The following is a 21,678-nucleotide window of genomic DNA, read 5'->3' on the forward strand; positions in this document are numbered from 1 at the left end:
TGTTACAAAATGCCGTTGGGTTCACAAATGGTTCACTATTTTCGGAGCACACGCGGCTCGGAAACGCCTGTTCATGGATTGGCTTCATCGCCGCTCCAGTACTTTGCGACTCTATTGTACTCTATGGTCCTCCCCTATGGACGCTATTAGTGGCGACGTCATCATAGGGATTCTCCATTATATCGAATTGGATCCAAACAATAACATTGGCATAACCTCTTTCAATGCTACCAATGCGAAAAAATCGATAAATATCGCTTTTCTGTGACGTTGCACTAATAGCGTCTATACGATCCCGTGTGTTTTCGGGAGTTACGAACATTTAACCTCAAACCCATGGCCAGGAATTGGGAGATGGGAGATGGTATTGAGAACCATCAACATCAACAATTCAACAACATCAACCTCTGTGACTTGAAAATCGTGACTTCGAATGCTCCTGACTATTACAATTCCTTAGTTCGCGCTTGTAGTTATTTCAAGGACAAGAACTCTTAATTATACACGTCCTTAATTACATGAATTACAGTCGTAATCATATCTACTCATCAATTTTCTCCTCTGGTCTATGCTCATGGACACTTCAGGAGTTAAGTTGGTCAATACTCAGCTTCTTACTGCACACCCAACTCCAGCAGTTCATCCTCTGACACTGAATTAAGTACCTGTTTGTGTGTGCATGACGCTTGGTCTTTAAGATGGTTCATTCAATTTCCAACAAACATGTTTTGGTAAGTTAAATCTTCTTAAATTTCACGCAGACAAACTTGAATCATGTACTGTTTCAGCATTAAGAATTACAAGGATCAATAGTTACTGGTGTCAAGCCTATGAGATCCAAGACTGGAAACTGGGACTATATATTTACATGCAGTCGCCTGGTTTTGACCTACTGCGTGGTGTTGGAGGGTTCCCATTATGATAGCTCCGCGAAAACTGGCCGGAACCCAATAACCTTGGCACTTCGGAGCGCAGCGTAGGTTCCCTCGCACAATTGCAAAACTACGTGATGATTCATCAACTCTTTAATTAACAATTGCCATTTAAAAGTGGAAGTGGTTTTGATACTTCCCATAAAGCATAGCAGGTGCGTAAGGATGATTTCACGATAAAAGGAATAGCCGTGTTGTCGTGGGTTATAAACAACTTAGGGCATACTTAACAATTGAAAACCAAATTAATAAATCAATGAACATGATGTCCCTGAACTTATCCATGCTAAAAAGTATCTTAAATTATGATTCAAAAATGTCCAGTCGGTTACGCATCGCCAACCCCGATTTTGAAGCTAAAGAGCAATTTGCGGTAGTAAATCAGTTCTGATCATGGATTCTTTGGCATTATTTGCAGCAAAGAGACTCTAATGTTCAAAAAAATTGCCATTTTGAACTATAATGTTTATCTTTAAGCAAGAAAAGTCGATTTAGAGAATGTTGCCACATTTGGCAACGTATTTTTGCAGTTGTATCAGGGTGATTCACGACAAAAGGAATAGTAGTGTTGCTGCACATTATAAACGATTTGGGGCAAACCGATTGAAAGCTAAGTCGGTAAATCAATAGAAGTAATGTCCCTGAAGTTGTCCATGCTTAAAAGCATGATAAATTATGATTGTATTTAATAATATGAGACTTAAAAGGCCGCAAATGTCTTGTCGGTTACGCGTCGCCAACCCTGATTTTGAAGCAAAAGAGCTATTCGCAGTAATAAATCAGTACTAACCGTGGATCCTTTGGCAAAATTTGCTGAAAGGAGATTCTAATGTTCAAGAAAATTGCCAGTTTTAACGGAAATGGATATTATTAAGGGAGAAAAGTCATTAGTAAGAAGTGTCGCCACATTTGGCAACATATTTTAGCTTAGTTATATTTAGTGTAGTGTCTATCTTGCTGGATGGAATCGGGAGTTTCAAAACGGTGATCAAATTGTTTGCTGAAGTCCTCTCGACCAAACCATTACCTACTAATAAGTCGGCTTTTTCCCCCAAGAAAACTTGAATTTTTATGAATAGTCCAGATGTGGCGGATCAAAATCCTTTCAATAGCGAGAAAAATCGGGAAAGTTATCCATTCGGGTATAAAGGACGCTCACACAAAAAACCCCATGAATCCGAGTTGTGCTAAACCCATGGGAGGGGGGAAAGGGTCAAATTTGGGTATTTTCGGTTTTTTCTTGACTTTAGCGCTTTAAATGTTAGCTTGAGCGCAAAAAAAGGTTGTATTAAATTTGAACTATCGTAAGATGCCCGACAATGAGTGTACCTAAGACTTCGGACCCCCTTGCTTCCCCCTGCTCGCCCCCTCCCCTCCAAATTACGTTATTTATGACCCTAAAATCGGGATTTTCAGGTGTTCCCATTTGAAGTGGTATTAATATTACTTAGTATCAATGCAACAATACTCGTGTCTGCTTTGAAAAATCTTATAACTTGCGGCAAAAAGAGCTCTAAATACTCTTAGCCTCATTTGCATTACCGCCCCACTACCCCCAAATAGCCTTACCACCTCTCCAACTATCCTCTCCCTTTCCCTCAATCAGGTCATTTTTTGGCATTTAACGACCTAAATGGGGGGAAAAATGATTAGGTACCCGCAATGTAAAATGTACGAGTAGAATTGTTTAAAAAAAATGCTTAAGCCCCATGCAGCCCCCCCCCCCTTCCCCAACTTCCACAGAAAAAAAAAAAATTTCAACTCGTCCGATTTTACTCCTTGTAAGATGACACTGTGCAACCAGACAAACGGTAGGAAGTGATCCTTGTACAGTTCGTCGTGTCGAGTTGGGTTGGGTTGGCACAGGGTTGGAAAGATGAAATGATGAGACAGGCGCTACTTAGGCCAATGAATAGAGATAGATATGAAAAAGAAACATGGCATAGCTCCTTACAATGGGTATAAGTAGGAACACTACAGAACCAAGAGTTCGAGATCATGTCGAATGACGTAGTCACTAATCAGTCTATACATAAAAGGCATGTACGGTTTTTTTCCACTGTGTATCAATATTAGAGTCAAGATTTCCCAAACCACAGTGAGTGAGCAACATCTACCTATCTACTCTGAAGCTGAATTCTAGGAACCCTTCAGAAAACCCTTTTATGGCAAGCCAATTATGATGCACTCAAACCATACCACAGTTTCAGAAAATCTTTATGTTGATGAATCCATGCTAGTTATGAAGGTTCACTCATAAGAAAGAGGGTTATTCAAAATCGGCGATTTTGGCGGCCCCCCCCCCCCCCCCCTCGCCCCCCTCTTGGATTTTGCCCGGAGTTGGATATGATGTTCCCTATCACAAGACACGCCTTTTTCCGGCTTTAGCCGACTGCACACACAGCAATTTGGGACCTGCAAATGGCACCTCGGTGCCGCTGTGTTGAGTGTTGATCGTGCAAACTGCGCGGCCCGCGCAGTTTGCACGCTCACCGATGTAACCGATGAGCCACTTGCAGTCACTTGCAAATCCCCACTTGCTGTGTGTGCAGTCGGCTTAAGGCAAGTTCACCCAAAGTTTTTCCCGCGCGCTACAGCGCTGCCAAGTTGAAAGCAGGCAAATACCGTAAGTGGCATTAGAATTGAGCCATGAAGTTGCGGTTTTAACAAAAATTCTCTAAAAATTGCGCAATTTTAGGAAATGACCATGTTTTTAATGTTGCATTAATTTTAACATGCATTATTCTTGCCAAATTTTCGATGTTTAAATTCGACAAATCTTACAAATCCTCAATTATCCAAAAAGGCTATCTTTTGAGTTGTCTAATCGATAGTTCGCTCGATTCCGCATCCATCGATATATTATAGCTTGCAAGGAAATTTTTTGTTTGCGAGGTATCATAATTTTTGTAAACAGCTTTATGAAGCGACGACGCTTCTTGAGTCCAGGCAGACAGAAGTTTTAGCCTCCAAAAACACCGGGTAACATCAATTCCATGGTTTCCTATGTATTTTTGGCGCTGAATCCAAATTTGAACGTTTAAAAAAAAATTGTTGCCCAAAAGTTGACAAATTTGGCAAAAATGGCTTAAAATCGGTCTTTTTTGCGGATTATGGCCAGTGGCTTGCCAGGAGTTGATCAGACGACAAAAGTGATTATTTCTATAGTTTAAGTTATCGTTGAATTTTCAACAAACTAGATGCAATGTATTCTGTTCACGGCCAAATAAAACGCACAAGCGGAAAACTGAAAAAAAGCACCAAAATCGACACTTTTGGCGGTTTTTGTCCTGCGTGTTTCATGTTTTCCGACTGAATGAACATTTCTTAGGACAATCTGAATTATACAGAGTGTAACGACAAACTATTGTATGTTTACATGTATAGATAAGAGCCGCTTTAGCAGCGGTCTCTCGCGCCCTGCGACGCCTAACCGCCATAAAACCTTGTTCTCCCACAGGACCTCAGCAATTTGGAGCGCTCTTGTTCCTTTTCAAGCCCCTTATTACCCTTTCCTTAGCGTCTTCTTCACTTTGGTATTGTTATTTTTTTCTATTTAACTCCATTTCCTCAGAATTATAAAATTAAAATGTATACTAAATAAGAATAGGGCGATGAATGATTAAGGTCAAATACCGCCAAAATTCAACAAATGAACGTAATTTTGGCAAATGCGTCCCGTCTTGTATTAATGAAATCAGTCTGAAGAGTATACATTTTATTCATTAATTTTTAGCAGAAAGTTTTCCATTAATGTTTCAAAATTTGATTTCTTGACACGATTCGACCAAACTCACTGTTTTATAAATTTTTCCTCTCTGGACTAAATACACTATTTATTAGTATCACACCAAAAACACTTCCGTGTAAAAATGACCCGCCAAGCTAAAAATATAAATATTCGTCGCCTCAAATGCAATGATATCACATGAAGTAGACGCCAAGCGAATTTCCTGAATATAAATTGTAAGTTTCTCCTCCCTTCAACATTATTACCGGAAAAACAAAAATTATAGACAAAAAAAAAATAATTTAAAAAAAAACCGATACAAATTTATAATTTTTTTTTTGTACAATTGTACTACAAAAAAAGATGATAAATTTGTATCCCTTTTTTAAATTATTTTTTTTGTCTATAATTTTTGTTTTTCCGGTAATAATGTTGAGGGGAGGAGAAACTTACAATTTATATTCAGGAAATTCGCTTGGCGTCTACTTCATGTGATATCATTGCATTTGAGGCGACGAATATTTATATTTTTAGCTTGGCGGGTCATTTTTACGCGGAAGTGTTTTTGGTGTGATATCATGAAGTTTTTCGTATAAATGATCACAAACAAATAAAAGGAGCAGAATAGTCTGATTTTTATACCTACATTTATTTCGTTTTCAATCCAAGAGAGATTTGAAAACTTCTGCAGTGTCTGATGGGGTAGGTATTGATGAGCACTTGAAAGGTACCTGATTAATGAAATATAATGTAATTTCTTGACATTTTTAAAGCAAATTTTTAATAAAAATATCGGCCCGAATTTTAGCATCTTCCTCGACTCGAGACCTCGTTTGGATCACCTCCAACTTTCCTCAAGTGACTATCGCTGGAGGAAGTCTCGAGGTTTTCGTAAGGGAGGTCCTGACGCTCCTTTAGGGAGATCTGAGGAAACTTTAAAAAAAGTGATGATTCTTTTTTCTGGCTGTAATTTTTTCACCAGGTGGGCGAGAAAAAAAAGCGTAGAAGGAAATTTTTTCTCATTGTCTTGATTCTCCTTCTTTTTCTAGAAACATTTCCATAAATGTATGCTAATTTTCGCTTTAAAGAGAGACTAGAGGTCATGGATGTCCACTTTCATCCGAGCTGTCGATCATTCATCAAGTCATACTGAGTTGCTGTATTCTTATTTCTTTTTCAAAAAAGACTTAAGAGAACTCCAGTCTTGCTTCTGAAATGACTTGAGTGACAAGCTTTTGGAAACGACATAATTACGCCTTCATTGTCATTTACGCACTTATTTCGTCAAAAAGGACGTGAGTGGCCTGAGGCTTTTTGCCTCATAAACCTATGTGCATTCTGACAAGAGTAGACGTACGTGGCTTTCGGTTAATGTTCTAGAATGGCTTAAGGGGCATTTTTTTTTAAACGAGCTAAGTCATCCGATCCTGTATTTTTATTGTTCAAGTAAGATGTACAGACTAGGTTTTAAGTTCTGATTGGTCCGGAGTTAAACTACCCAACACTGAATTTTCGGATTTTTAGTGAGAAAAATTTCTGAGTAACTCATTATCCCTCCATCCTTTCCTCTCATCTCTAGGTGCCTCCATACAAAATAAACACAAAAATTAACACATCGGATGAAACGTGGCCATACTTTTTCAGTCAAATGAAGCCAAGAAAGGATAAATAATGGATCTCAGATTCCCAACAACTGAGAAATGAGTCTAAGAGGAACATAATTAAAAATAATTTCCACTGGTTAGGCCTCCAAAGAATGAACTCCTTGAGAAAATTAGAATTTATGTATCAGGCAAAATCCAGTGATAGCATGGGTACCTGATATTGCTAAAATAGTGATGAACTATTTGAAAGCATGCACAAGGACAATAACAAAAATATGGACACGCATCCTTTGACATTGTGCACCTTGCCCCTGAAAAAGTAAAAATAAAATTAGGTACCATAAAAACTAGAAAAGAAACGAATTAATGAGAAATGTTTCCAAGGCAGGGTAGAATTAAATGAAAAAATAAGTATTACCTACTTGAATAATCTATTCACAGATCCTGAATTAACATAGATCAATTTTGTAAGTAAAAAAAAATCATTTGATTGAGGAATTCAAATGCTTTTGAGGAGAGAGAAAGAGATCACTTTTAATTTATGAGTACCTTCACCAAACTTATTATAGCAAAGCAGGTACTCAAACGACAATGCATGTTTCAAATCAAGGTTGACAAGGAGCTTGAAAGAAAAACTCTGTGCTCTGGAAGAAGGAAAGTTGAAAAGCATGATGTCATAAATACTCACAGGAAATTGAACTCTTTCCACGCGATATTGTAGAAGATTTGAAGGATGAGAGCGTATATGGATAAGAGAATTCAGAGGCTGATGTGTTGCGTTGAAATTGACAGCTGTGGACAATCAATCCATGGTCTCCGCAAATTTTTGAATATCAAATCAGCGGAGAACCATGATTTTTGAATGAAACAGTCATTAGCTACCTACACAAACTGACAAGGTAAATTGCTTTCTGAAAAGGCAGCTAAGAATTGGCGATCTTGGTAATTTCTTGAATATGACGCTTGATGAGAATAGCATTCAAACCATGTCCCTTTGCTGCGACGAGATGGGATTAGCGAATATGACTCAGTAAGTACAGATTCTGGGTTCACTTTAATAACTTAGGGCCGGGATCAAACCACGCACATCTTGATTTCAAAAAAGTTTAAGCACTTAACATACCATCCCAAAGAAAAGCATCATGATAATCAAGTCCTTGATTATGCAATCAGTTCTGCGCCTGATGCTGTTAGAGCTTGCTCATTGCATGTTGAGACTAATGTCATTTTCTGATCAGCTCTGAATCAGCACCACTTAATAACACGTTAATACATGGTAACAGATGGCACCATCGGCGAGTTGTGACAAAAACAATACAAGAGCTTTATAGAAACATACACTCAGCGAGCTCAACAACGCAACGCTCACTAGAATAAGACAGATTTTCATGAGCTATATAAATCACTTTTAATGCAGACAATGCTCATGATTTTAGAGGCCACGTTGAAAACTAATAGTAAATCATGTTCAGTATCTGGAAGACGAAGAAGAATATCATCGTCATAGTCACAAATCAGTTTAATACAGTGTCGAGTGCTTAACATTGACTCAATAGAACTTGCGCTTGTGAAAACCACCTGCCAACTCGGCGAATCACAATCAAGTGAGGGTATCGTTTATAATGCTTGATAAGTTACCTGAGAGAAAGAGATATTCCTTTCCTATAAATCAGGAATGAAATAATAAACCATGGGGTTTCATGGCTAGTACCTATTTGAGATTGAGACGCGGATGTTTGGATGTGGCTACACCATCAACTTTTTCCGGAGAATAGGTAAATCACGCACTTCCGAAAATTTCCACGCAGAATTCATGATGGTATAAAGGTACATGATGATGATGAAAATAAGTAAGAGAAAACAAAGGCTTAGCCAAGACATAGCAACAGTATAAAGGGGCTCTAGGTGTGTAGTCCGTATCAGCTGTTTCCTCAAAGACGATTGGGGTGCGGTGGAAGCTTCAAGTGCTTGAACTATGATTATTTAGGACTAAATCACATTTAGAAACATATGAACTACAGAGAAAAAGAATTAATAACTTTAAAACGATTACAATTCACACGATTTTTGACAATAATTGACACTGAACACCTGTGATAACAATAACAAAACCTCGAATGGCCGCCGGCCGCCGCGTAATGGCATGCGTACTCTAGCGTCAGAAATAACTTACGAACCGGGAACTTATGATTGAAGCCGCTAAACTTTAATTTGACGCACTCTTCCGTAATAAATTCCCAAATTGTTCTTTTATTGACACTGAAAGAGTTCATTCAAGTGTTTTTGTTTGGGTTTGATAAAGAAAAGCGCGCTAACAATGAGAATCGGCAGCTACATTCAGGCCAGGAGTTCTAGAAAACGAAGGAAGTCCGGTAGCGTTTTATAATCTTTAAAACGTCATATCTCCGTTAATAATAAGTTTTGAAACATCAGACACCAAAAGGTATGGCCTTTGAATCTTGGAGAATCATCATGCCAAATTTAAACATGATCCTTTGAGTAGTTTTTTTGCTACGGGGTGATAAAAGTTAAAAAGCAGCGAAAACCGGCAATTCCTAATATTTTCTGTAGTGTATACCGTCTACCGACGGTTATCGGGTTATCGCACCGCGTGTGTGTGGTTGCTGCAGAGTCGTTTGAAGGCGTTTTCCGGTCTTACTCTGGGAGGTTTAATTTGGTTGTTCTCCTTATATTTATATTTTTAGCTTGACGGGGAGATCTACCGATTCGCTCCGTGATACATCTAAATTGTAATCTGCAATCTAAATTGCATCTAAAGTGTATAACATTGCACGAGAGATACATGTATAAAATTCAAAAATAAGAAGTAAACAAAGAATATAGGGCAAATATCGACAAAACCAGCAAAAAAATTCAAGTATTTTGTTTAAGCTTGGCAACGCTGGAATAATTTCGATTTTATTTTATTGTTCAATTTTATTGAATTCTGCTCACGTTGTTCATCAGTTTAGTCAAGAAACATTCTCTTAATCCGAAAACAAGACACGTAGGACAAAAACCGCGAAAAGCGCCAATTTTGGTGACTTTTTTTCAGTTTGCTGCTTGTCGCGCGTTTAACTTTGCTATGAGCAGAAAGAATTTAACACAGCTAGTAGATAGTTTAACAAGTTTTAACTGTAGAAAAAATCACTTTTGTCGTCTGATCAAATCCTGGCAAGTTACTGGCCATAATCCGCAAAAAGGCCAATTTAAGCCATTTTTGCCAAATTTGTCAACTTTTGGGCAACAATTTTTTTAAACGTTCAAATTTGGATTCAGCGCCAAAAATTACATAGGAAACCATTGAATTGTTGTTACCCGGTGTTTTTGGAGGCTAAAATTTCTGTCTGCCTGGACTCAAGAAGCGTCGTCGCTCCATAAAGCTGTTTACAAAAATTATGATACCTCGCAAACAAAAAATTTCCTTGCAAGCTATAATATATCGATGGATGCGGAATCGAGCGAATTATCGACTAGACAACTTTTCATTCAAATCAAAAGATAGCCTTTTTGGATAATTGAGGATTTGTAAAATTTGTCGAATTTAAACATCGAAAATTTGGCCAGAATAATGCATGTTAAAATTAATGCAACATTAAAAACATGGTCATTTCCTAAAATTGCGCAATTTTTAGAGAATTTTTGTTAAAACCGCAACTTCATGGCTCAATTCTAATGCCACTTACGGTATTTGCCTGCTTTCAACTTGGCAGCGCTGTAGCGCGCGGGAAGAATTTTGGGTGAACTTGCCAAAGCCAGAAAAAGGCGTGTGTTGTGATAGAGAACATCATATCCAACTCCGGGCAAAATCCAAGAGGGGGGCTAAATCGCCGATTTTGAATAACCCTCTTTGAATCGCTATTTTCAAGTTCCGTTTGCTGCCATGCTTAGAAAAAACAATCACCACTCTACTCCCGCGCCACTACAGATTTTGAGTTACGGACCAAATTTTACGATGTAGCAATAAATATTCTCTGATTGAATAGAATAAAAGTGATGCTTCCTACAATACTTACTTGTTGATAATGTCTCTATTCTTGCTGACTTTAATTTAATATTTTTATCATTTTCCTTCTTTTTTCTTTAAATTTCCTTATTTTACATGAGCCTGTTTTATGACACGTAAGGCACAGGTGCGTACCCCTCTCCCGTGTTAGCAATTCCTCTCCCGTTAACATCTATACTTTCGTTTTAATCCTTGTTTGCGCTTACGCCAGAGTTGGCCGCCCAAAAGTTCCAAACCTTTAATGTTGTTTTGAATTTACCATCATTATTAGTTTAACTATCGATTCCTCCGACGCAAAAATACCCGCTCCCCGAGCTGCCGCCATTACACTTGGGGCAGGTAAATCGCAAAGGAACCCCGAAAAAATCGGAAACTTTTGTATGGTGATAGGGTAAATTGTAAACTCGGCGTCGATGGATCCCTCTCTCTCAAACTACTGATCATATCAAACTGCTGGCAAATCAAATCCTAGGATGCAGTTAGCGATCGCAGGATGGCGTTGGCGACTTCGTTTTAGAGAGTGAAGAGCTGGAGCAGGTCTGAGCGGTGCTAGAACGAGCGGGAGCGCTAGGCAGTGCCGGAACGTGTGGCCGCGAGACAGTGTCGACGTGCGGTGAAGCATGGTGCCGGAAGTTGGCCGTTATATAGCGCCGTGCGCTAAGAGCGGGAGTCAGTGGGAGGCCAGAGCGGTGAGCGCGGCATAGGAGAACGTTAGCGACTGTAGGAAGACGTTAACAACTTTAGATGACGTTAGCGACTTTAGGATTATTGTAGGTTAGATTACGTTAGGAGGGTTGGTAAGGTAGGTTAAAAAAGGTTTTACGTAGAAAAATATTGCATAGTTACCTCTCTCGACATGTTTGATTATGAGAATCACTCTAACATATTAAATATCAAGTCGAAGATTTAAAAACGTACTGCATTTCGAAGTGGAGGTAATAGGTTAAAAGAGCGCCAAATACCAACTATGAGATTTGCCGGCAGTTTGACAGAAGGATGAACAATAGTTTTGAAAGATCCATCAACGCCAAGTTTACAATTTATCCTAAGTATCACTATCCAACAGTTTCCGATTTTCTTCGGGGTTTGTGATTTACCTGGTTTGCGGTCTATACTCGCATCGCAACTTTCCTCATAAGTGTGACGTTCCATTTCGCAATATTTGTAAAAACCCTTAAATGTACAGATTTCGCCATTCGCTGTCCTTTCGTTTATTTTTACGTGAGTGTATGCATGAATACAATGAAAATTGCCGTCACTTTGTATGCGTGGAGTATCTGTCAGCTCCACATTGCAGCCCCATCTATTTGCGCTCTTTGTAGAAAGCAGGGATGGGGAGGGGGATCTGTTTGCCCTCCTAATATTTATTTAATTTTTACTTCAATTAAGTTGTTTCCTCTGGAAATGATATAATATCTTCACATGATTGATGGAACATTTGCTACATTCATTTGACCTTTTAAGGGATGGTGTTGCATGGAAACTCAACTCTGCAAATGTTACCATTTTTTAAAATTTCATACCAAGCCGTGTCAAACTCAAAGATGACCGAAAATTTTTAAACAACGCACCGTTTTATACTTTAAATTTCATGTACTTTCACGTAGTTACAGTGGTTCATTGATCAGACACTTCTAAAATGCGTACGAATTAGGAAAATGGAGCTAAAAGCGGCCTTTTTTCTAAAAAAGGTCATTTTTGATCTCGGAAGAAATTTTCCTACTGGCGAATGTAAGCACATACTTATAAGGATGGTGAACACACTTATCTAGATCAAAATGTAACGTACTTTTCAGTTACGCCGTTTATTTAAACGTTGAAGCTGAATCAGAATGGGTCTTTTTTCAAGGCTCCTTTGGAAATGAATTTTCCGGATCAATTTGTTAAGTTGTTAAAGTTCTCTCAGAATAAAGACGGGATAGTAACAGAGCCCGTATAGAAATGAAACTCTAAATTCATCATAGAGAACAAGTGGAGAAAATAATATACTGAAATGAAAAGGGTTCTGAAATTAGTAGGAGCGTAGCCTTAGGCGGGCGTGCCAGTGGAAGGAAACAGCCTTAGACGGGCGTGTCTCTTAATGCATGAGTAAAGCAGCCTTAGACAGGCGTGCCTTTTAAAGCATTGAGAAAGCAGCCTTAAACGGGCGTGCTAGAGCAGCCTTAGACGGGCTTGCTCGCTGTGAGTGCTTTGAACGAGAAAAAGCAACTGAACTGAAAGTGGCTCCTGCCGCGGTATTTATAAGGGTGGTTACATAATCATGAAAGGAGGCGTGATGTGATTACATAATCGGTGATAACTGGCCTGGCAGTTACGCAACTGGTTATACAACCGCTTATCATGCCCCGGCCTGATTATGCAACCATTAAGTGAAATAATAAAATCATTAAATCCTTGGCGTGTCGAATGCCAGGAAACAAACAAACTAGAAATTTAAAAGAAAATACGAATCTCATAATTTGCATGCCCAGTTTGGGCAAAATAAACACAAAATTGACTCTTGTCCCATTCAGAAGCTCTTCTTAGTCGATCAAATCTCACAAATCCTAAAATGTTAAATTTTATCACAAATTTTTTACATAAAAACAAAATTCAGTGTTAAGACCCCTCTAAAAGGTTTTATGGCAAACTTGATCGACCCTAATTTACAGAGAATTTCATAAACTTTTTAATGCGCACCTTGTTTTCTTTATCAAACGCCTTTTTGCACGTAAAAAATGAGAAAAAACGTGGGAAATTTTTCCTCCAGCAAATTTCAATTTTGTTCAACTTTGCCCTCGCATTCTCTCGAGAGACACCAATAAGATAAATGAAGGTACTTACATTCCTTAAATACAATTTTACAAGCTTTCGAATGATTACCATGGTTTGATAAGAAAAATTGTTTGCAGCCATGAGAAAACACAAAAACCTCAGACAGAGCCTTGTAATTGAATTTGTAAGTTTTTGACGTCTCAAAAATTGGCTTATAAGTACACTTAAATACCTTAAAAAATTTATTCATTAACATTGTTTCAACTTTCATGTGCTATTACACTGGTACCAAAAAATTTACTCCAAACAATAAGTACCAAACTTGATTTTGGGTATATGTTAAGAAAGTTGTTCTAAAGCGATCAGCCAGGTTTTCCGATAGACAAATTTAACGCCATATTTAACCCTCTTTAAAAAGTTCACAGTATCCATTTCAGGTATGAAATTATTAGGAAATTTTACGTTTTAAACGTTTATAACCATAGATAAATCATATTTTTAGTTTCCAACTTTCAAAAAGCCGAAAATCGTTGAAATTCTAGAATTTCTAGAGAAATCATTTCTCAGCGTGATTCCCGTAAACACGCTTTTCAGTCGCATCCTGTAAAATTGAATGGAAAACCAGTGTTGTATTCGTCCTCAAAATTGTATTATCTATCTGAAAAGTACATATGAGTTGTACTATTGTCGAAAACTAATTGATCGAAATCGCTGCAAACGGAAAAAACAGCTAAATTTGTTGTTAAATGTTGACTTCATGCTTTTGAATTATTCGCCTCACAATGAGGCCATAAAATATAAAATGGTAAAACGGATAAGTGTTCCTATGTAAAATGTATCTTTATCAAAAGTCATATCGGCTGAAGAGAAAGTTCGAAATTTTGGTGTCGTTTTAAGTGTAAATTTCCAAGATTAAACTCCAAAATACTTGTCCAAGTATGTTCAAAATGTTCAATGTAAGTCTAAAAGACAATTCATTTTTTTCAGCTGCGAAGTGACATTTGGAGAAAAGAAAGGATGAAGCTTGATTTCATTTTGAGCTCATTGCAGCCCTAAAGGTATCTCATTGGAACTGGTGCCTGAAGAATATGCTTAAATCTGGTGATAAGTATATTTTTGACAAGTGACTCAGAGAATATATAAAAAAAAAAATGGAGACTGTAAGTGAACTCTCTTGTAACAGTGGTGTTCTCTTCTATGGGTGTCAATTCTGCTCCAAAGTTTTTCCGAGGAAGACCAGCTTGAATCGTCATGTAAGAGTATGTTCTCGGAATGATAATGCCAATAAAACTCTTGCCAAATGTGAAGTTTGTGGTCGGCCGTTTAATCGAATAGATAATCTGAAAAAGCACTTGAAAAATTGCACAGCTAGGGTGACACAAAACAAGCAGATGAAAAAGCGAAGTTGCCTGTATGAAAACTGTGAAGCTAATTTCTACCAAAAAGAAGCCTTGATTCAACATCTGACCAATATTCATCGTCATAATTTCGAAGAAACGTCCCGTTTGAACTTTCAATCATATGAAGATTTTATTAGCTGGAAAAAGCAAATTGAGGAAGAAACATTTGCACATTTCATCAAAGTCAATGGCAAAAAAGGCGCTGTTCAATATTTTTACTGTCAGCAAGATGGTGAGAGAGATAAAGTACAGTGCAGAATAAATTACTCAAATTTTAAGGATCAAACGAAAACTGGAAAAACTTGCATTGCATACATGAAACTAATTGAACTAGAGGGAACTAGTTTTGACGTATTATTTCAGCCCATGCACTGTCATCTACTTAAACCAAGAGAAACGAGTCAAAAATATGCCGATGAAGCTTCAGGTGCAGAAGAAAAGCCAGCAGTGGCAGAGTCTGTTGAAGTAATTGAAGTAACAGAGTTATTGGATGATACATTAATAGACGTTGAAAACCACGAGGATTTGTTACTGGTAGAGAGACTGCCAGATAACGAGACAACGGTCATTAATATTGTTCAAAATTGTCTCAGGGAATGTGATAGTCCTGTCATTCTATATAAATCTGATAATCCAGAGGTTTACGTAGGGCCGGAAGAATTTCAAGATATGTCCGTTATGGCTGATACTTTTATCCTCGGCATCCAAACGAAGGAGCAGCGCGAAATGTTCGTCAATGGCTGTCAAGTGGCTCTGTCACTCGACACATCTTACCGTAATGAAGGGAGATCGTACCAAATTTTGAACTTGGTAGTACCAGATGAGAAAATGAATGAGTATCCAGTTGCTCATCTCATCACAAATAGTATGAGCTCATCAGTTTTGAAAATCTTCTTTTATTCGATTCTGTTTCACTGTCAAGATGTAACAATAAATTGCATAATTTCAAATAACGATCCCGAATTGAATGAAGCAATTCAATCTGTTTTTAGCGAGAATGTGCGGCATGTGTTTTGTATTTGGAAGACTTACAAAGATTTCTTGCTGAACCTTTCACAGTTTGCGCCTGAAGAGCTTCACTATGAAATGTTTCAAGCTTTACAATCTGTAGCTCATTCTGATAATGAAATTGTTGCCCGTAACATATTAGAAAATTTCAAAGAATTGTACTCTGAACTTTCGCCGAATTTTTTAGAATTTCTGTCAAATTATGAAAATCATTTGAAAAAATGGATGCTGTGTTTTAGAGATTTCAACAATTCTGGCATCAATACAGTAATGCTCAGCGAGGCTTACCACAACAAAATATTAAAACACATGAGGCGGAAATCAAAGTGGAATTTGGAAGACTTCATTAACCTTCTACTTGAGCTTGAAGAAGACGACTACCTCCGAAGAGCGAACGAACAAATCCTAGGGGTTTCTTTCGGTTTGAGCGATCCTGGAAACAGTCGCCATGAAGAAGGGGTCCTTATTCCTGACGATGCAGTTACTTTCTTGTTTCAGGATCATTGGGAAATAAAGTCGAGTACCAACATCAGCAAGTTTCATCTGGTAGTTCGTGTAAATCATGAGTGCACAGCTGAATTGTGCTACAAAACATGTTCTCACTGCCACGAGCTTTGTGGTCACCTATACTATTGTACATGCACTGATAAGCACCCCATGTGCAAACACATTCACAAAGTTCATTTATTTTTTATTGGCTCCCAGAAAACTACTTGTGAATTAATTGGACCATTAAAGCCATTCGATGGAACAAAAGCAAAGCCAGTTATTGTTGGAGGATTCAACCTAGCGAAAACCAAAAGCTCTCAAGATCCGTGTGAAATTCCTCGGAAAGTCGAAATTACTGGTCTTTTAAGGGACTTGTCAAGCTTACTTTCTGACAAAGACTTATCATTAGCATCTCTAAAGTCTACAGATGAAAGACTAAGAGAACTTGTCGACCTATGTAAAGTATCCGTCTTAGATTATCAGAGGAACTTATAGCATTTTACGAGCACACTACGTTCGGATTTCTGAGAGAGCTAGTTCATAAGGTTTAAATCAGGATGTTGTTTAGTCAACGTAAACTTACACAAAAATCTACCAAGCTTGTATCTTTTGAGAGGTTTTTGAAGGCAATGCCTTTCAGAATTGAGTATGCCTCTGTGAAATACCAAAAAACCCGCACGATCCTAATGGGGAATCTCCCTCCGGTTAAATCTGATGAAACTTGGGTATATTTTATTTTTTTTTTTTTTTTACTACTACTTCAAATACCACACAATCCTTGCGCTTCCAGTTAGAGCCCCTCCCCCCTCCATTCCTACCATGTACCAGCCCAAGGCAACCGTTGTTTGAGACCATCAAACTCGGGTCGCCTAGCCGGGAATCGAACCCGGGACTCCCTGATTGTAGAGCCAGCGCCACAACCACTACACCACAGGAGGCCGACTAGCCCAGCTAGTCATTCTAATCAAAAGCTTTCATGGGCTGAAAGAGATCCCATGTGCAGTCTTCGAAATGTTTGCCGTTTTATTTGCGTGAACGGAGCTCCCGCCGGCCGGACTCTTGTGCAGCGCTACTCGTACCCTTCTCCTCCAGTCCACTCCGGCCCCTCTTCGCTTCCCCGCCACCCATACCCAAAGCTCAGATTCCGACGCTCACGAGGCTGTGCCTATCATCACCAGGCCGTGTGATAAGACGGCATGCGGTGCGGCCCGATGCGATGATGGTGAGCAAAGCCTCGTGAGTCCGCGCTGCGGGTACGTGTGGGGCGGAAGCGGTGAGGGTCCGGAGTTGACTGCAGGCTGATTATTTACATGCTGCATCTATTGACCACGGTAGACGTGGGTTGAGTATCTACGAGACAGAGATTCCAAGCGATTCAGAACTAATCTCAATAGATGCAGCCATACATCTATTGATAGATGCGGATCCCCCAACCCTCAGGCACAAGATGCAGTGACATCTATTAAAACTGTGCTTCTAATTGGCCGACCGGTAGTGCCGCGGCGGGATTCGAACCCACAATCGCCTGGATTGGTTACGACTGAATATCGACGCTGCTGTCCACTGCGCCGCAGCTGCTGATAGGACGAGGTTGAGTCAAACGCAATAAATGTTTTCTTCGGAGGTCAGGGTTCCTATGCGCTTCTTCTTCTTCACTCGGAGAATCGAGTTTTCTGCTCGGTTAGAACGAATATTTTTCTCTCAACGCAATCGTTTAACACTGTATTCCAATTTTGCTGATCTGTCTCTTATCTATCGGGTGAAATCACAGTGTAGAATCGCAAAAAGTTTGATCATAGATGCGCCATAGATCAGATTTGCAGATCTATAGCCGGGATCTATGAAAGTAAATAATCAGCCTGCTGGAAGGGAAGGGCACGAGTAGCGCTGCACAATGGTCCGGCCGGCGGGAGCCCCGTTCACGCATGTAAAACGGTGAACATCTCGAAAATCGCACAATGGATCTCTTTCACAGCCCATGAGAGCTTTAGGTCAGAATGACTAGCTCGGCAACATATCCAAGTTTCATCAGATTTGACGTGGAGAGATTCCCCTTAAGGATCGTGCGGGGTTCTTTGTCTTTTATGCTCTCAGTCGCTCAGTAGATCAGATTAGATTTAACACCTGGGGGACAATCACAATGCCCAAAATACGGAAAATCCAAGGAGTTTATTGTGATTAGTTGTCTGTTTAAATTACACGTGCCCCCCGAGGAGGTGCAACAGAGCCAGTCGCTTATACTGCAAGTAAAAATCACAATGAAAGATTTCTTTAAAATATTTTCTCCCCTTTGAAAGTGCATCAGTATTCAAGATAATTTTTTTTTTTTTTTTTTTTTTTTTTTTTTTTTTTTTTTTTTAAATGCTGTTTTCAAATTTAACCGAAAGTTTGTTTAACCAATTTCTGTAAGGGCACCCAAGAAAATTGTTTTCCACAACAAAAATAAACAATGAATACTTGTTTTTTTTGCTTAAAACATTCCTCAGATTAATAGAAGAGTTATCAATGCCACGGAATTTATGTTTTTTAATAATAGACAATGATTAACACGATCAAAAGCTTTTGCTAGGTCAACATGAAGGCTACTGCGGGCAATCGTTGTTCAAATGGATGATAGATTTTACAAAAGATCTGTTGAATCGCCTGTATGATAGGTATACTTTTCCAGAATCCAAGTTGATTTTCTGTGGATACGTAGTTGATTACTTTGATTGTAATTATACAATTCGACAAAGATGTTGAGGAGCCTGGACTCAGTGAAGTTAGAATATTTATATGTTACGGGTTTGACCTCCGTGATGTGAAAAAAGAAAGGATTTGGCTTAAAACCCCAGAACTAGGGTGGTTTTGCCTCCCTAACACACGATTTCCGGCTTTATATCGTTGTTTTCTTGTAGGGTCATCTACATATTAAGGAACATCAGGTTCGTTCGATTTGGCTTTTTTATATGATGTGGATCTCACCTCACCAATAATAATTTTGATTGTTCTTTGGTCCAAAACCCCCAATTAAGGGAGTTCTGCCCACCCGAATGTAACATTACCTGTAACCCCAGTAGCAGAACAAATTTTTGTTTCTCTAATAAAAGTATAAAAAAAACATATCTGCTATCTAAATGGTGGTTTTACATAAAAAACGTGTAACGCTTATATAAAAAAAAATCAAGGTTCAGACCTGGCCATAATATATTAAAAATGATAAAAGCTAGATAAGGTAATTTTTTTATTTTTTTATACCGGGTGTCCGTAAAGTAACTGAAAAGTGGGTATAATTTATGAACAAAAAAAGATAAAAGGTCGCGGTTTGTGGCATTCTTCATCATTCAGAGGGGGAAATTTTTCGACGGGGGGTTTTTCTTGGTGGACCCCCCTGGGGGGCCCCAAGGGGGGGCAACTTTCAAAATTCAAATAGCAACCCCCATTTTTTTAGACATGGTTGAAAAGAACTTAAAAAGACAAGGAAAATGACGCAAATAAAATTAAAATCGGTTCGCTCGTTCAAAAGTTACAGCCGGTCAAAATTTTAAATTGACCACTTTTCAAAAAATCACCGTTGAGCTCCCAATTACCGAAAAAACAAAAACAAACCTGGAATGAAAAGTTTGGAAAGTGCCCTTTAAGGCAAGGAAAACCAACTGACGTTGTCACAAGTTTGGATGGCATTGTTTCAAAATAAAATTTCGGAAAATTCAACATGGCGGCAAATTTGAGGAAACGCGAATAATGAAAATTCCAGAAAGTGTTATCTTTCAAATACCCTCTAGTTTAAGGAAATCAATGGTATCAACTTTTTTTCCTTTATTTGGCCAAGTAAGAGCAATAATTTGCTGACGTGAAAGTTGGCAAGCGAGACCCCTTCAATCGTTGGAGTATGCGACATCACATGCACAGGATTAAGTGTGCTGTCAAAAAATGAAGCCGATGTGAAAAAGCGCTCCGCCTTTGGGATGCTTTAGAAATGTTCAAGGTCCTCATCCTCAAAAAATAAGAAAAGAGAAATTAATCAATTTTTACCCACAAACTTGGTGAGCCAAATTAACATGGTATATCCTGATGGGGTAGGGGCGGTTGACATTTTTGACATTTCTCTATCTGAAAATTGAAAACGCAAGAATAATTGTGATTCTCTAATTCCTGGCACTCCGAGTTGGCCAGAAGGATATCTGCTACGCTTTCAATTCCGAAAACGCCGTTCTACTCTTGATTATTATCTGAGTTGAGATTATCTTATTGACAGCCTCAACCTCACGATTTGAGGAACCGATATTTTAGGTAATATCTGATGCAATATCTGATCGGTAACACTGTTTACGAATCTGAAATCAGTATGCTAAGTTCTCTTGATCATACTGCGTTCTGATTTAGTTGGCAATTACTATTGTAAATTTACTATTGTTTGCAGCAAAATGAAGATCACTTTGAACATTTGACGGAATAACAGAGCATCAGGTATAAGAACTTCCACTTTAAAAAATAATAAAAATAAAAAAATTGCTTAATTTTTCTCTTCTTCTTTTTTGAGAATGAGGACCTTGAACATTACTAAAGCATCCCAAAGGAGGAGCGCTTTTTCACATCGGCTTCATTTTTTGACAGCACACTTAATCCTGTGCATGTGATGTCGCATACTCCAACGATTGAAGGGGTCCCGCTTGCCAACTTTCACGTCAGCAAATTATTGCTCTTACTTGGCCAAATAAAGGAAAAAAAGTTGATACCATTGATTTCCTTAAACTAGAGGGTATTTGAAAGATAACACTTTCTGGAATTTTCATTATTCGCGTTTCCTCAAATTTGCCGCCATGTTGAATTTTCCGAAATTTTATTTTGAAACAATGCCATCTAAACTTGTGACAACGTCAGTTGGTTTTCCTTGCCTTAAAGGGCACTTTCCAAACTTTTCATTCCAGGTTTGTTTTTGTTTTTTCGGTAATTGGGAGCTCAACGGTGATTTTTTGAAAAGTGGTCAATTTAAAATTTTGACCGGCTGTAACTTTTGAACGAGCGAACCGATTTTAATTTTATTTGCGTCATTTTCCTTGTCTTTTTAAGTTCTTTTCAACCATGTCTAAAAAAATGGGGGTTGCTATTTGAATTTTGAAAGTTGCCCCCCCCCTTGGGGCCCCCCAGGGGGGTCCACCAAGAAAAACCCCCCGTCGAAAAATTTCCCCCTCTGGATGATGAAGAATGCCACAAACCGCGACCTTCTATCTTTTTTTGTTTAAAAATTATACCCACTTTTCAGTTACTTTATGGACACCCGGTATAACGCATGCATACGAAAGTGTTAAAAGTGAAAATTTTTATGTAACAATTATATGAACAAAAGGTCATCATTTTCGTGAGCTTTTCGCGAATTAGAAGATTTTTTAGTACGTTTGCGAAAATTTCACGAAAATCATGACTTTTTATTTACTGGTTACGTAAAAATGTTCACTTCCAACACTTTCGTATGCATGCGTTATATAAAAAAAATTAAATTTCGTACATGATCTTTATCTTTTCCTTCTACGGTTCTGCTACTAGGGAATCTGATTTCGCGATTTTCTCATTGCTTTTACAGGGTGACCCAGACCTACCGTACCAGGCCTTTTTCTCGGTTAATGTAGATCGTACGAAGTCCTGGATCGCGGGGCTGAACAGGGAACCGACCCCAAAGAATCCGAATTTCATGGTCCCAGAGCCCCCCGGCGCCCCTTGCGGAGGGGGGGGGGGATAAAAAGGGATTCGTATTTCAAAAGTCAGGGTTCATGTC

The 21,678-nt window shown here is 38.6% G+C and overlaps 2 protein-coding genes across 2 annotated transcripts in view; both read left to right on the top strand.

Moving 5' to 3' along the window:
- The first annotated feature begins 316 nt into the window (after positions 1-316).
- Kdsr (3-ketodihydrosphingosine reductase) overlaps positions 317-21,678 on the top strand; it is a 110,067-nt gene continuing 88,705 nt past the window's right edge. The window contains exon 1 of the mRNA XM_019052783.2: positions 317-731. Coding sequence (XP_018908328.2) covers positions 699-731 — 33 coding nt within the window. The 5' untranslated portion in view covers positions 317-698. The remainder of the gene's footprint in view (positions 732-21,678) is intronic.
- On the top strand, positions 14,091-21,637 carry LOC140223703 (uncharacterized). The gene has a single exon (XM_072297533.1). It carries the CDS (start codon positions 14,178-14,180, stop codon positions 16,416-16,418), a length of 2,241 nt encoding a protein of 746 aa, XP_072153634.1. The 5' UTR covers positions 14,091-14,177; the 3' UTR covers positions 16,419-21,637.

This window comes from Bemisia tabaci, chromosome 1 (assembly GCF_918797505.1).
Source record: "Bemisia tabaci chromosome 1, PGI_BMITA_v3".
In the NCBI taxonomy this organism is placed as follows: Eukaryota; Metazoa; Arthropoda; class Insecta; order Hemiptera; family Aleyrodidae; genus Bemisia; species Bemisia tabaci.